Source organism: Uranotaenia lowii, unplaced genomic scaffold (assembly GCF_029784155.1).
Source record: "Uranotaenia lowii strain MFRU-FL unplaced genomic scaffold, ASM2978415v1 HiC_scaffold_733, whole genome shotgun sequence".
In the NCBI taxonomy this organism is placed as follows: Eukaryota; Metazoa; Arthropoda; class Insecta; order Diptera; family Culicidae; genus Uranotaenia; species Uranotaenia lowii.
In genome coordinates, this window is record NW_026598682.1 from 8,135 (window position 1) to 25,000 (window position 16,866).

The 16,866-nt window shown below is 41.9% G+C and overlaps 1 protein-coding gene across 2 annotated transcripts; it reads left to right on the forward strand.

Moving 5' to 3' along the window:
- Positions 1–221: 221 nt before the first annotated feature.
- LOC129760702 (ubiquitin carboxyl-terminal hydrolase 36) lies at positions 222–16,860 on the forward strand. Of its 2 annotated transcripts, none has more exons than XM_055758360.1 (4): positions 222–1,357; positions 12,098–12,343; positions 12,410–14,003; positions 14,338–16,860. In XM_055758360.1, exons 1-4 carry the CDS (start codon positions 883–885, stop codon positions 15,209–15,211), a joined length of 3,189 nt encoding a protein of 1,062 aa, XP_055614335.1. In that variant the 5' UTR covers positions 222–882; the 3' UTR covers positions 15,212–16,860. The 2 variants fall into 2 exon arrangements, with proteins under 2 accessions (XP_055614335.1, XP_055614336.1); XM_055758361.1 differs by lacking the exon at positions 222–1,357 and adding an exon at positions 9,779–10,943.
- The last annotated feature ends 6 nt before the right edge of the window (positions 16,861–16,866 follow it).

Below are 16,866 nucleotides of genomic sequence, written 5' to 3' on the forward strand. Positions count from 1 at the left end.
TTTCTAAACCTCATCTGGCATCTCTGTTTCAAACGTCTGATCTGTCAGCAAGATGACATTTAAGACGCCTTTATTCGAGCCTCGGCCCTTGAAGCAAAAACCTTTAAATTTCCTACTCCCTTTCTCGCTCTTCCCATTGCTGAACACGTGGTTGCATCTCTTTCTGTCTCGCCAGAAACGTCAGTAGAAACGTAAAAAACAGACATGTGCGTTCACCTTCCGCGATTCTCTCCTATCGATGTTTCCGACGTTTCGTTTTGCTCAACCATCAAAAAAAATCCGTCATACTCGTCGGAAAAACCGCGATCGGGTGAAATTTGGCCATTTATTCACTACAAATAGTGTTCGCTTCCGTTCGAAAGTTACTGCAAAGTGTTCCGGAAAGTGCGTTCGACCCGTTCACGATGGAATCCGGCGGAGAAAGGTAAAATTAGTAGGGCAAAAATCGGATTAAACCAGGCCGTCGCTGTTTGCTGAAACCAAACCAGTCGAGGGGTTCCATTTTGGTTAGTTGGTAGCGCTCCCCTAGTCTGAAGTTTTTACACGGCCGACTGTGTCGGGGCATTTGAATGTGTTGGTGCAGCGCGAGGGTGTGTATGTGACAACACGCGGCCAGACGGGAAAAGAAGAAAAAGAAGCGTTGAGCAAGTGCCGTGCATGGCCTTCTTCGGTTCCTTGCTATCTGCTGTTGCCTTTCGGTCGGTTCAATTTCGAGCGGGAGTTGCAAATTTTCTTTTATTTTGTTGATCAACGCACAATCACAACAAAAAAGTAGTCGCGAGTGAGTGCCCCCCAAGAGTGCGAATTTCTGCTGGTGGTGGGAAGTGTACGATTGAGTAAGCGGAATTGTTTTGGACCTCTACTTGTCGCCGTCTGTTCCTCATGCCAGTCCAAATGGTTTGCGAGTCAACGACGTCGGTGAGTGCGGCCCTCAGGGACTCGCTGCCCTCTACCTCTTCCTCGTCCCATGCGGCAATGGGCAATGGGACCAATTATGGTTCCGGGTCCGGCAGTGGCAGCAACAGCTCCAATGGTCCCGCCAAATATCACGACCCCGAGGAGGACCTTTTCAACCGTATCGGAAACAAATTGCTCCAGAACCATCGGGAAATCAGCTACGAGGAAGTGGCTAATCAGAAATGGGAACTTGACAAAATCAGCTCGAAATATACGGAGCTGAAACCGTCGACCAGCTCAACCGGAACCAATGGTATCGGTGAGAACGGACCGAATGGAAGCAACTCCAACAACGGTCCAAGACCGGCCTCGATGGTCAACGGGTCAGCTATCAGTGGAAACAAAATCCCCATCGAGTCCACCAATGGATTCGGGATGGGATCAGTTGGAAAGATGCAAAGTGAGTATCGTATACAGTTTCGTAGAAATCATTTTTAAATTTGAAAGGTTAATTTATACCTAGTAATTGTTATTTGATATTGTGGTTTATATACGAGAACCTTCAAGTTACATGACTAGATCAAGGAAATAATTTATAAGTTATAAATTATAATAATCTTAATGAATGCTGTTTGAGGTAGGTATATATTATCAAATTTTGAAATTCTATAAACAGCATATCATCAGAAATATAGGTTCGGAGTATGTTAACTTTTTCCCGTATGTTTCTAAATTTGGATTAATTCCTGTGATACTAATTTTTGTCGTGAATAACGTATGACGACGTTTGTTGCAATATGGTTTCGTTCGAATATATTGATCAGGGACTTGTTGATAATTAATTTGCCACATTTTGGCTAACTGACAATCCATGATCAGGATAAGATTTACTACGCTGGTATACTTAGAATACCAATCTGAATTCAGTTGTTTATTTGCAATTCTGTGAAAAAAACTCAACTTTATAGATACACTAATAATAACTTCAATATCACTTAAACCCCATTTGACCGATTCTATACACAAAGTTTGATTCCTGAAATCGATTGCTCGTTTCTGAAAATTTCCGGTTGCCAATTTCTATCTCAATTCGATGTATAACAATGACCAAACCGCATAAACAGTACATTGACCATAACTTTTTTTCTCCCACGGTGGATTTTCTTTATCGCATATTAATTTTTTCTTGTCTCGTCAAGATCTTTCCAACCGTATATTGCTCATACGTGTACATCGATTTCTCGCATTTTTTACGTAAGAAATTATGGTTTACAAGAAATTATCGCGGGGTGCTTGAGAACGAAATAGGTACCTTTTTTGATCGAAAAATTCCCCAGTGTGCATCGGTTAAAATGCACAAAAAAAATCATAAAAACTATTGGTACTTTTATCATTAAAATGATTTCTGTACGCATCAAATATCCTCCATTCCAAAGTTGTTCAAATACTGGGCGCCACATTACCCTAGATCAGCAATGGTGAGATGTTTTGGTTAATCCGCAAATGACGTCCACGTTTGTGGCAACATGATATCGTGACGTACACACGAATAAGAGCCAAAATCGAGACGGACCTTTAATAAGAAACTGAGCACAGAAAAACAGAGAAAAAAAATCACTCAACCACCCCAGTGTAGCGGTAGCGTTCGGTTGCTGATGATGCACAGTGATGCAATGGTTCGAAATATCTGGGTCAGAAGCAAAGTTTTGAACCGAGGCACGCTGCTGCAGTTGAGGCAGGTCGGGAATGGATTTCAAAGTATCATTTATGCCCATCCGATATAAGGTGCTGACCAGGTAATTGAAGCGTTCGCTGGGCAATTTACAACTTTAAGAAATTTATCATGTATGCATGTTCTAAATAGGTACTTAAAAAAATTAAATATGGTCCAAAAGATTTTAGTAAATGGAGATGCGAAAGGCAATTTCGCTTGGTACATCTTTGTACCTGAAAAAAAATAGATTTTCGTAGGTGATGGAAAGAATTAAAGAAACATGAGCTATCAAAGAACGAAAGAACATAAGCCTTAAATATCATGAATTTTTCGAAAAAGATACAACGGCTCACCGCAGGACTTGAACCTGCAATCTCCGCTTCAGTACAACGGCGCGTTAGCCAATTTCACCACGGTGAACGTGATGAAATCGGCCAACACGAGCCATGTGCTCGCTCGGCTAAAATCCCGAGTCGATGGTTGGGGTTAAAGAAACAAGAGAGATCAATAACGAGAAAAGATCACATGCGGGATATACATGGTGTTTTGATAGAAGGTCCAGCAGTTGATTAGCAGAGCTCGATTGCTCGTGTTCGCCGGTTTCATCACGTTCACCGTGGTGAAATTGGGGTTGTATACTGTTTACCGGAATTCCATTTACCGGAAGTACCATTTACCGGAATACCATTTACCGGAATGTACTATTTACCGGAATTCCATTTACCGGACTATACCATTTACCGGAAAACCACGTACCGGACTGTACCATGTACCGGAAAATCATTTACCGGAACTACCATTTACCGGAATTTCTGTAATACGTATAAATTTGGGTTGTATCCCATTTCCCCAAAAAAAATCGGCAGAAGATACCTTTCCCCAGAATTTTTTCGCCAGAATTTATCTTTTCTCAAAAAAAAACACGCCAGAATTACCATTACAAACTAGAATTCGAAAAAAAATAAACTTTTTTACATAAAATAGGGATTTCAAAATACTATTCTTTGCGGCAAAGCCGCAACCACCGAGGATGAAGGGGCTGAGGCGGCACAAAGCCGCCGAGGCTCCCAAATCCGAGGTGGCCGCCGACCCGCCGTCGGAAGCGGCGGCCCTATTACATTGGTCTAGGTCTGTCGGGGCTTCATAGGTCTGCGTGGAAGCTAGGGGTGATCCCTTAGCCCCGTCCGCCACGCGACAGCGTGAAGGACAAGATGTCTTTCAAGTTCGAACGCGCAGCGTGAGGAGTCGGATATCAAAACGATTTTTAAATGCCACACTGGTAAGCATAAAATCAATTGAAGTACCCAAAAATTAGTTTTCGGGTGTACGGGATACAATCATAGATTAAAAATTCTTAATCTGGTAAATGGCATTCCGGTAAATAGTACATTCCGGTTAATGTCAGTCCGGTAAATGGTTCATTCCGGTAGATGGCAGTCCGGTAAACGGTTCATTCCGGTAAATGAATTTCCGGTAAATAGCAGTCCGGTAAATGGTTTTCCGGTAAATGGAATTCCGGTAAACAGTATACAACCGAAATTGGCTAACGCGCCGTTGTACTGAAGCGGAGATTGCAGGTTCAAGTCCTGCCGGTGAGCCGTTGTATCTTTTTCGAAAAATTCATGATATTTACGGCTTATGTTCTTTCGTTCTTTGATACCTCATGTTTCTTTAATTCTTTCCATCATCTACGAAAACGAAAGTTTCGTAGATGCCGCAAGCCGAAATGTGCCGGGATAAGGACGGGGGCATCCTGACGGACAATCATGAGGTGATCAAAAGGTGGAAGCAGCACTTCGATGAACACCTGAACGACGCACATGCAGGAGATCAAGACGGTGGGGGAAGGTACATCGCCGGCGTAGCCAACGACGTAGAGGAGCCACTCCCAACGATGAGTGAAGTTAAGGAAGCTATTAGCCAGCTAAATAGAAACAAGTCGGCTGGGAAGGATGGCATCGCAGCTGAACTCATCAAAATGGGCCCGGACAAGTTGGCCGATTGCCTACATCGGTTGATAGTTCGGATCTGGGACATAGAACAGCTACCGGGGGAGTGGAAGGAGGGGGATTGGACTGTGAGAACTACCGAGCGATCACTGTCCTCAATGCCGCCTACAAAGTGTTGTCCCGAATCCTACTCCGCCGCCTAAAGCTGATGTCAAGCTGAGGCGACAAGCAGCGCAACACGTTCACACGACATACCTGCTCTCATTTGATCTCCATGGAAAAAGCGCAGATTTGTCGAGCTGAGCGCATTGGAAAGCGCGACAAAGCTGATGCCAGAGTTTTTTGAAGCGCGACAAGTAGAAAATCCAATGGGAATGTTGTTTTTTCTCGGTTAAAAGCAGTGATTTCGGGTTTTAACCACAATAGTTCGAAGATACACACAAATTTTTCGAGGCCGAAAATTAGCAAAATTTTGCTCAAATTTGACCAGCTAAAATCTTAGCAATCAATTTAGCAATTTTTTAGAACTAAAATTTTAGCAAACGAGAGAAAAGTTTAGCCGCCGCAATTTTTGCTCACTTTTCTAGCAAAAACCGGAGGAAAAGATCGCCCCGGACCTGAAATTTCAATATTTATTGTTTTCCTTTGCAATTTCGGAGGGAATGTTCGATTATTTAATAGAATACAAAAATAAGTTCACTTTCAATTGATGTTTCTCTTTATTTCGACACTTCGTAAAATGGAAATTATTTAGTTCCAATCCTGGGAACGCGAAATGCCAAGCGATCGGCACCGTGGTCGTGCCGGATTCACCGCATTGAAATTTCAGCTGTGGTCCCTTTTGATTTTCGGACTGTTGCACTAAAAATCCGGAACCCCGTCGGCAGCAGCAACCTGATAGAAAAAAAACAACAATTGAAAAATCGGGAAAATTATAAGTACACTTCTTTATGGACTCTTACCTGTACGCATCCACTATCGATTTGGCTACCATTTTGTCGTGAACTTAGCCACTAAAAGAACCGCCAGCATCGAATTTCCGGAACGGCACTGAATCACGTCGGTTTGTTTTTTTGTCTCTATCGGCAGCGGCTGCTATCTAGAAATAAGGCGGCTAGAAAACCTTCGTTTTACTAGATTCGAGCAAGATAAACTTTCTGATAACTAAAATCAAGTAAATTTAGCTTAAAAAATATTTTTGCTAACGGAAAGTAACAGCGAATTTTTGCTAAGTGGAGCCCCGAAAATTTTGTGTGTACGTCCAAATTTGTGCTAATAAACTAAATAATATCTGAATCGACGAGAAAATTTACATAAATTCTTAGGCTGATGTCATGCTGAAGCAACTAGCAACGCGACCTTCAACGCAACGTTCACACGACAAACCAGCTCTCATTTGATCTCCATGGAAAAAGCGCAGACCTGTCATACTGGTCGCTTTGTAAAGCGCGACAAATCTGATGCCAGTGTGTTTTGTAGCGCGACTAGTAGGAAATCCAATGAGAATATTGTTTTTTCTCGATTTGAAGCAGTGATTCCGGGTTTTAAGCACAAAAGTACGAAGATCTGTCCGAACTTGTGATAATAAACTAAAAAATATCTTAATCGGCGAGAAAATTTTCATGAATTCTTAGTTCCGGCAAAAAAAACAAGGAATTTTGTCGGTTCAAATTTCGGCATTCTTGCAATCCGGGTCGTAATTTGATGAGTTTTTGATGGCTCCCGAAAGAAAGGAGACGATTTCAAGCATTATCAGATGTAGAGAAGTGATAATTTGTAGTGAATTTTGAAAGCGCCATGGCGCGCCAGCATGACATACCAATGCGTTGCATTGCTTTCTTATTGGAATGTATAACGCAAAGCGATGCTTGTCGCCTCAGCTTGACATCAGCCTAACGCCACAAGCAAACAGATTCGTGGGAAGTCATCACGCCGGCTTCATGGAGGGTCGGTCAACAACGGACCAGATATTCACATTACGACAAATCCTCCAAAAATGCCGGGAACACCAAGTCCTTACGCACCATCTATTCATCGACTTCAAAGCCGCATGATCGGCCGTACAAGCTATGGAAAATCATGGACAAGAACGGCTTTTCCGGGAAGCTGATCAGACTGATCAATGCGACGATGGATGGAACGCAGTGCTGTGTGTGGATTTCGGGTGAATTGTCGAGTTCATTCGAATCGCGCTGGGGGCTTCCACAAGGTCTATCCTGCATGATGTTCAACGTGGCGCTAGAAGGTGTTATTCGACGAGCAGTGGGCTAAATGCGGGGCACGATTTTCAACAGATCCAGTCAACTTATCTGCTTTGCCGAAGCAGGAAAGGTTGGGTTGATGATTAATACGTCCAAGACGAAGTACATGCTGGCCAGCGGATCCGAGATCGACCGAACCCGCTTGTCCAGTAATAACAAGGTCACGATCGACGGCGACGAGCTGGAGATAGTCGAAGACTTTGTCTATCTCGGCTCACTGGTGACCGCAGACAATGACACCTGCCGTGAGATCCGGAGGCGAATTATCAGCGGAAGTCGTGCCTACTATAGACTGCACAAGCAACTGCGATCGAGAATACTAAGCCCTCGCACGAAGTGTAACCTGTATATGACGCTCATTAGACCGGTTGTTCTCTACGGGCACGAGACATGGACATTGCTCGAGGAGGACCTGCGTACACTCGGAGTATTCGAGCGACGAGTGTTAAGAACCATCTTTGGCGGCGTACAGGAGAACGGAGTGTGGAGGCGAAGGATGAACCACGAGCTCGCGCGCTCTACGGCGAACCCAGTATCCAGAAGGTGGTGAAGGCTGGCCGGATACGCTGGGCGGGACATGTTGCGAGAATGCCGGACGACTGTCCTGCAAAACAGGAGAAATTGGAGAACGGTTGCCATGGACCGAGTGAATTTTAGGAATTATGTTATGTCGTGAGACGGAATACTATGTAAATAAAAATAAATAAAATAAGATTACATGTTTATCTGTCGTTTGCATTCAATAACTCAATTGTTCATACGACTTAATCAAAACAAACTCTAGAATTATACCACGTCCGATATCTATTAAACGCACGTAGTTTAACGAAATTCCACCTGGCTCCCGACATAACAATCTTTCAGTGGCTTCCGTTCCGGTGATTTCTAAATGTTTCCAACTTGTCCACTTCCCATGGCACCGGTCCGACAATCTTCCATAAATTCTGACCTCCCCTACGCCTTTACAACCTTACACCTGATTATCGGTTCGACGATTTGCTAAAACTTTACTTATGGTTCGACTCGATGACCTTCTGTCTCGCTCTCATTCTAACGGCCTTCCAGTTGCTGGCTTCGTTCCGACGGCCTTTTACCGACCTTACAATTCAGTAGCTCAAGCTCTTTTGTGCGGCTTCTATCTGGTTTCCGGATAACGATTCTCCAGTGGCTCCTGATTCCACGACCTTTCAATAGCTCCAGCCAGATGACATTCCAACCGGCCAGTGGCTCTGGATTGACGGCATACCCTTGGTTCCGATCCGACTACCGACCTTCTTTTTGACTGGCTTCGGGTTCTTAAAGCTCTCAGTGGCTTCATTCGACGAACTTCCATAGCATCGGTTTCCGATTCGACGACCTTGTATGGGTCTGGATACCCCTTCCAACCTCATCAACTTTACAACCTCCTAATAAGTATGCACTGTCCACTAAACGGATTTATTTACTGAACAGTTGAACACTAACAGTTCTTTATAGAATAGTTTTTGGATAGTAACATAAAACACTCTTTATATGGCATAACTTTATATGGTTCTGATTCCTGGCTCACTGTCCATTCTTGGATTCTACTCGCTATCCTTCCTTCGAATATGGTGTGGAGATCTTCCTTCAGTGATTCTATTGCTCTCCTTTTCCACTATTGCTGAGTCCATAACCTGTTCCTGTACCCACTCGACGATTTTTTTTAAACAAAACCTTGCATTTTGATTCAGAGAGTTGTTTCTGTTCAGAGACTTCTAATAAACGTCAAGAAAAGAGTAGACCTAATAGCGACACGTTATCCAAACCTAAGTTAAAATTGTTAGGTTTGAAACAAATGCAATCGCAACCTACACGACTTACATTTTCATACCCTTGAAAATCCTTCGAAAGATTGACTTGTGAATGTCTTGTAACAATGAATACTTTGAAAAGTTTACCAACATAACAAAGCATACGCTATTAGGTGTAGCCTCTTTTGTTGAATGAGACAATTTTTTGAACAATCTACTAACAAAAAACGACGTAGTTCTTCTTATACCATTTTTTAAACAGATTTTTCAACCAGTCGCTTAATTTGTAAATGCAAGCATTTTAAAACTTCATGTCCTAGTTCGCTTCAAGAAGACAATCTTTGTCCATCAATATTTATTAAAAAAAAACTGCACCACTATGAGCGAAGGTGTTTCTGAAGATTGGCTCCTTACATGATAGTTTTAGGAACGAGCTCAGGAGAATGTTTATATTCCAGGCACCCTTATAATATAGATTAATTTGTACTGGATCACTCTGTTGTGTTGTGAGCCTACTTGGTTGAATGATTCAACTGAATCAAAGCAATCGAAAGATTCCTTTTAATTCAACCACCGTGGTTGAATTAAAAGGAAATTACGAATTAGAAAAAGCAAGTTTCCCGATCTTCTTGGAAGCACATCGACAATCTCGAAAAAGTAGTAAGACACTAATCACATTTGAACCGTTGTTGACCATGTGGCATCCACTTCTATCATCCTGACTGTGACTGTCCATTGACTCTGACGGGATTTGGAGCTGCTACAATGACAGAAATGTGTTATCACGTTCCACAGTCTACCACACCAGACCAGACAGAAGTGAGTTCGAACCGAGAGACCAGGAATATGTTGATTCTCTTTCATACTACACAACTCTCTGCGTCAAATGTCTCGACGGTCGACCACATTGTACCTAATGGCTCACGACGGTCCCAAGCCCTGTCATTTAGTCTGTCTCTTTTCTCTTCCGCTACGGAACTTTTTCTCGTTTTATTTTCCTCATCATTAGATGGTCCCGCGACACACTCATGTGGTTCAACAGAAACCTTCTTGAGTAAGAGACGAACGTTCCTGAACAACCTGAAAGACATCGCGTTAAACGAATCGAACGTGTACGTTCGACCCGGTTGAGCCTTTCATTGCGGATGACTTTTTCCACCGCTCATCGTTTTCTGTTTCTTTTCATTTCTCGCTCGGTGTGACATATCCGGATTTTCGGTCATAAGTTCTCATTCCTTCGATTCTTGTTTTGTGCCTTTGTGTGAACGATTTTTCAAACTCTAATAAATAAGGAGAAATTAAGTCGATATTATCCGATTGAAGTGATCTAATAGTAAACTGTGATGCTTTGAATAACTGGCGGAAAGAATTTTCTGTGCTCGGTGCTGCTCTTGGGTAGTAGACAAAAATAAATTCAAGCGCCGTTTGGTGCTCTGGCGCTACGAAACTTTGGGAGAGTGTTCTTTGTGACAGTTCTGTTTAATATATAGGTTATATTATATACCTTCGTGGTCATTAGTTTCTAGCACCCATACTTGGGAAAAGTCACGTTGCATCCAATTTTTTTTTGGATATACCACTGTATTCAAAATACATTCACGGCATGATAAGACAGGTGATAAATAATAATCCTTATCATCCTGAGAAGCTTCACTATCAGTAACTTCAGACTGAGATCAAAGAAAAGTTCTGTTCTTTGTCCGAGGTTTCTAAGCCATGACACAACAAGATAGAAAGTAAAACCATAAACCAGACATCGTTGAAAGGGAGACTGATAAAGAGTGAATATAAATGTCTCGTGTTAGAAAGCCGCTTGGAGGAATCTATTGAACTACAATGAACGGAAACACACCTACACAGAAGAGTGTCGAACACTAAGCCAAGCCTGATGACCTTCCGAATGGTATCGATTTTCTGCTCAACCATCGTTGTCAATCCGTCGTCGTCGCTGTTGTTGTTCCTTGCCGAAGACAACAACAAAAAACGGCCGCTTCAATGGCAAAATTTGCTTCCCGTGGCCAACGAACCAAACGAATCCGCAAACAGCCACAGCCGCGGCCATCCATGGGGCCAAAAATGGTGAGCGTGTCCTCTGCCCTGGCCGTGGTTCCGGTGGAGACCATGCGAGTTCTGAGGATTGTTAAGCTACGGCTGTTGGCAGTTTATCAGCTTATTACGAGAATCCTAGTGAGCTGGTGGTTCCGGTGGAACTCGTTCCTGTTGCGGATCAACCAAAGGAACACACCGGTATCTCGTAGAAAATTTCCGCCGAACGAGGAAACTTGGACCAATCAGAACAACAGTATGATAGAGCACGTGGATGGAGATGATTTCGAATGGGTGAACGACGGTTGGTTTACTACTTTAGATGTTTTTTTTTTAATTTATAAGATAGGTACTTCAGTAGAGTCGCATTTATTGGGATGAAAAACCATAAGGGCTTAAAATCTGGTATAAAAAAATAGTCGCATTTAGACTCTGACCTTTTTAGACCATAGTTGAAAATGTCAAATGTCAGCGAAAAAATGTGCCAGTTGATTTTAAAGAAATTTCCTTTTTTTTCTTATCCCATTTCTAAAATGTTTTTGTTGTATCTAATCACACACTTTATCTTTGTTCTGTGGTCGGGAAGATTTCGTCTTGTATTTTCAACAGCTGAAATTACAGGACAAATCTCGGGACACAAAAAGTGCTCAGGAAAACAACTGTCAAATTGACCTGTAGGCTCGAATCGACATTTTCGTGTAATTTGTGCGACCTTTGAAATTTGCCTGTGAGTAGTTCGAAAAGGCTTTCTCCCGAGTTTTTCAGTGAATTTAGGTATCTTTTCCCTCTTTTTTTTAATTATATTATTAAAATGAATCCCAATGCACTATTAGAAAAAACAAACACAATTGTTTGACCAAAACTTTGAAATTTATTTTTAAAAGTTTATCACCAAATTGTTTGTACTGTTTAGCAATGTAGACACGTGTTCATTACCGCAACACAACACAAAGGCGGGACACTTTCTCTGTAAATAATAAAAAAATATTGTTAACTAAAACGCCGGATGGAACTGCGCCTATCGAAGCGCCGTTCGAACCTGTCAACTGATACAAAACTAAGACCACATTGGTCCGTTTGTCCGTTCTCCGCAACTATTTTTGTAACGAACCTTGTCTATCAGGTGAATGATAATTATCTTAATAAGAAGTGGCTCAAAAACTTTAGAGTACTAGGCTGTACTTTTTAATTCAAATGGGTTAAAAGTTTTTTTTTTTTTTTAATTTCATCTCGAAGTTTTTATGAGTTAATCTAGTTATCGGGTGATTGATCCATAAACGGAAGTTCATATAATAACAACCAAATCTGGAAGCTAAAAAGTGAAATGTTATAATTTAACCAATGGATAACGTAACGAAATCATTTGCCCGTCTTACTTTTTCTACTATCGGTAGCACATAAACTAAATCATCTTAGCCCCATGTTAATACATTTGTTTTCTTCTCTTAATTCGCACAGATGGCACCTCTGCAGGCGCCGCCTCCAAAGATCAACTGCCGCAACCGAAACAGGTGCTCTATCCGAGGGAGAGTGTTCTGACCGGCTGGAAGGCCACCGGCTTCAAATGGAATCCAGGGGCAGGTATGATCAATGTCGGAAACACTTGCTATCTCAACTCGACCCTGCAGGCGCTATTCCATGTGCCCGCCATCGCCAACTGGCTGCTGTCGGACAAGGAACATCGGGAGCGCTGCGTCGATAGTGGTGAGTTGGTTATTTTGACTTCGTTTTAAATACGACGATATTCATTAATTTTTATCCTCAACAAAGGTCAAGAATGTATCATTTGTGCAATGGCAAAGACGCTCATCATTTCTCAAAGCGGCCAAGGAGCAATCAAACCGCAGCTTGTGTACTCGAAGCTGCGATTGGTATGCAAACATCTGGTTCCCGGTCGGCAGGAAGATGCACACGAATTCTTGCGTTACCTGGTGGAAGCCATGGAAAAGTGCTACCTTTTGCGGATCCCAAATAGCAAAGGCTTGGAGCAGTACAGCAAGGAAACCACGCCTTTGAATCAAATTCTTGGAGGCTATCTCAGATCAGAAGTTAGATGTATGTCTTGCTATCACGTATCAACTACTTTCCAGCATTTTGAGGACCTGCTCCTGGACATCAGAAAAGCTAACTCGATTGAGGAAGCTCTCGATGTCCATTTCGCCAGGGAAAGACTGGAAGAGATGCAATACAAATGTGAAGCTTGCAAGAAGCGTGTTGCTGCAACAAAGCAGTTCTCACTAGAACGTGCACCTTTTGCGCTTTGCATCCAGCTGAAGCGCTTTTCAATGCTAGGGAGCAAAATAAATAAGCATGTGGAACTTCGAGAACGGCTTGACTTGTCCCCTTACATGTCACAGAAAACTAATAGACCTCTCACCTATAAGCTGGTTTCGATGGTAACCCATCTTGGAACAACACAGCACTGTGGCCACTACACGGCCATCGGATGTACTGAAAGTGGAAGCTATTACGTGTTCGACGACAGTTCTGTTCGGCCAATCAATATCCAGAATGTCACCAACACGAATGCCTACATTATTTTCTATGAACTGGAAAACGTTCAGAATGGTATTAAAACCAGCGCTAGCAGCACTGCCACATCTGCTTCGTACGTTCCTGGGAGTTCATCGATCGGGAAAATTGGGAGTTTCAATCGAACCGGACCGAGCACAAGTGGAAACTCGCCAATCACGGCGACCCCTCGAAGTTTTGGGTCTAGCAGCAACTATAGCAACAACCCTCATCTCCCAAGTAAATCTGAAAATAGGCCAAATTTTATTGGGCCAATGCTGCCTCAGAGCCAAAACTCGGAAAAAGCGGAAAAGCTGGTTAACGGGCTAAACCGATCACGAAACACCTTGGACATCGAAGATGAAAATAAGTCTGAAAGTCTTATGAATTCAACTCGTCTCTCACCCGTATCGTCCACCACTTCCACACTTTCCACTCCGTCTCCGGTGAAACAGACAAATTCTGGCAACCTAGCAAGTCCCAGCAAGTTCGGCAAAAGTCCACAAAACTTCAAGAGCAAATTGTCTGCCACCAGCGGCAGTAACAACGGTAGTTTTAAATCTTCTTCCACCACATCGCTAGTGTCCTCTTCTGCAGTAGTTCCATCTCCACCACCTATCCTACCATCGATGCCTAAACTTTGTAATAGTCCCACAGCAGCGAAGACCGCCAGTTTCGGGGGAGAAAAAAACTCGCTTTACTCAAGCCAATCTGTCAACAACGGCCTCAATGGGCACAACAAGACTGGCAACAAAACGCTAAGCCTGGTGCCGTACGATCCGGATGACGATTACGAGGACGATGAAGAGGAAGAGGAGGACAACAAGATAAAAACCAACGGTCCCAGTGAACGGTATGTTTTGGATGTATTTTTAATGTATTTAGTTATTTAAAGTCTTGCTCTTTTTTGGTAAATTTTGAAGTGTTGAAGAATTTAGTTTTTATCTACTTTCTACATGAAGGAAGACGATGATTTCCTTTAAATTCCACCTTTCAATTCAAACGAAGTCATCGACTACCTTCACTCATAAATTCATACAGCCAAGAGGTTCTTGAAACCTTCATTTTTTATATTAAGTAGTTCTTTCTATAGTTTTGTCATAAAATATCACTGCTAGACTGTTACCCAGATGAAGAAAACTATGCCGGATCTAAATAGTAATAGCTTTTATTTCCAACTATTTCAGACTGCACTCCAAAGCCGGTCCGGGCTCAAAGGTGTTTGCTGAAGCCGACGAGGATTCATCTTGCTCACCGAAGTCGCCCAGTGTTATCAAAACAAAAACTGGCCTGTGGCAGGTTATCGACAATCGCCCTCAAACCAGTAGCAGCAGCAGCAGCGCCCACAGCAGCAAGAACAATTCACCTGCCACTTCAGGAAATTCTTCACCGGCCAGCTACAGCCAGGGATCCGGATATCATAATCAAACCAATAACAACAGTGGTGTCCGGCAGTATGGAAATCAGAACAACACCAATGGTTACAATAACGGTAATCAGTACAAAAATAACAGCATGCGCAACAACAACAGCAACAACAACGGTGGGGGCGATGTGGTAAGTCAACTGCAGAAGATGAGCCACCGGGGATACGGTGCACCGGTTCGTAGCTGGAACGGTCAGACAACCGTCATGGAGCGAGAATTGGCTAACGACCGGCGAGAGGAACGCAAACGGCAAGCCGAAGACGATCAGGAAACGGAAATGGATCGCGGTCGAACGAAGAAAATTAAAATGCACATGAATGGTAACGGTAATCAGAACGGTATGCATAATTATTTCCAAAACTATCAGAATCAGGTAAACGGAGGCGGGGGAAATTTCCAAAACAATAACCGTAACAACTACAAATGGAACGGAGGGAGTAACAACGGTGGCAAATATGGGAACGGTAACCAAAACTACCAGAACCGTATGTTTCACAACGGAAATCACAGAAACAATAACCACAATGGGTTTCGTAATAAACACCATGGTCGTAATGGGTATTTTAACAAATCGCATCATCATCGCCAACGCGATAATGGCAATGGTAACAGCAATGGCTATCATAATCGATAGGTCGCGGGGGTCCCATCAATCAGAACCGCCACCAAACATTTTCGGGGAGAGAGATTTTTCGTTGGATTAGGAATTGTTACTATTGGATTACGATTCTTAGGTTCTTAGACCTATCTACGAGAAAGTTGAATTGTTTATTTCTTCTTTTAACGCATCATATTTAGATTTTTAGACGTAATTCTCCCTTTAACTTTTTTTTTGTTGTGTAAATGTGTAGATAAGTAGTAGCCTCCGTGAAGAAGGATATTTTTTAACAACGGAAATAAACTCGTCAGCAAAAAGAAGAACATCAAAGGTTGATCTTTTGAGACAGTTTATCTGCCAGAAAATTGCATTTCCGATCCATTTCTGCGTTTTGTAAACTGATTCAAAAAAGAGAGTACATAAAACAAGTTACTCACTTACAAATTGCTTGTGTAAATAGTCCTTAGGCATCTTGATAAACATTTTAACTGGAACGAGTGAACCAGTTAACAAAAGAAAAATAAATCAATTGGAACTTCATTATTATCATGTTGAACGAATGTAAATAGAAATCTATGAAGCGAGTAAGAAGAAGGAAAAAATACCTCTAAAATTGTTTTGACTTTGAAGAGAAATTGAGGAAAGAAAAGTATGAAAGAACAGAACAATATACATTTATATACCTGTAAACAGTGAAATAAAGTAGACTTAATATTAGCAACTATAATAATATACCTACTTATACACCTATGGCATAGCGCTTAGTCTAAATTTATTATTATAGAGAAAAGGATAAAAAAAACCCACACGCTTCAACGGTCCCTTCAAAACAGACTGATAATTTTTCCCTGGTTTAGCGAAAATAAAGAAAACAACCTCTTCAGATTTCTGCGTTCAAAATCCAATACAAACTGTGCGTCGTGTAGTTCCGCATAGCGAGAAATATAGGATCAAACAAAGGCACTATGAAATTCTGACCTTTAGGCTCGCTCGAGTACGGACGTTCAACAGAAAAAAAAAGTTCCTTCATTTCTAAGTTGAAAAATCATACCAACTACCTAAATCATTTCTATGCATGTGTGTGCGGGTATGTCGAATCAAGGCCGCTGCTCTCGAAAAGTTCAAAACTGATCGGGTACGGAAGATGCGGCGGTAAATTTAATCTAAAAATTCACATCGATCTTATTCCCGTGTGGACCTTAAACATTACGGCACGTGGTAAAAGATTTGCAGACCTCATCTGCCAAAAATGTATTGACACAAATCGGAAGTGCATTGTAAAAGTTGTATTATTATGAAACTAATCAATCAAAAATTAATTAAAAAAAGATTATTATTCCAGTATGAAGAAAACCAAAATCCGGAAAATTTAATATCTATGCAAAATTCAGATATGATTCAAAATATAGAAATATTGGAACGAGGAATGAAGAATTCGAATGCTCTTGTGCTAACTAGTAAAGACAAACTAAATTGGAACCGATGGGGGAATGAACTCTTAGTTGTACATATAGATACTATATCTGAACTAAATTATGACTACATCTATGCAAACGAATGCTTATCGAGGGATGTGCAAAAAAATGAGAGTGATTGGAGGAATGAATCGTTGACAAAAGTTAGGAAGCGTGGTTTTCATTTGAAGAATGAACGAATAAAAAAAACCACAAAAACATGCTGTAAATGTGTAA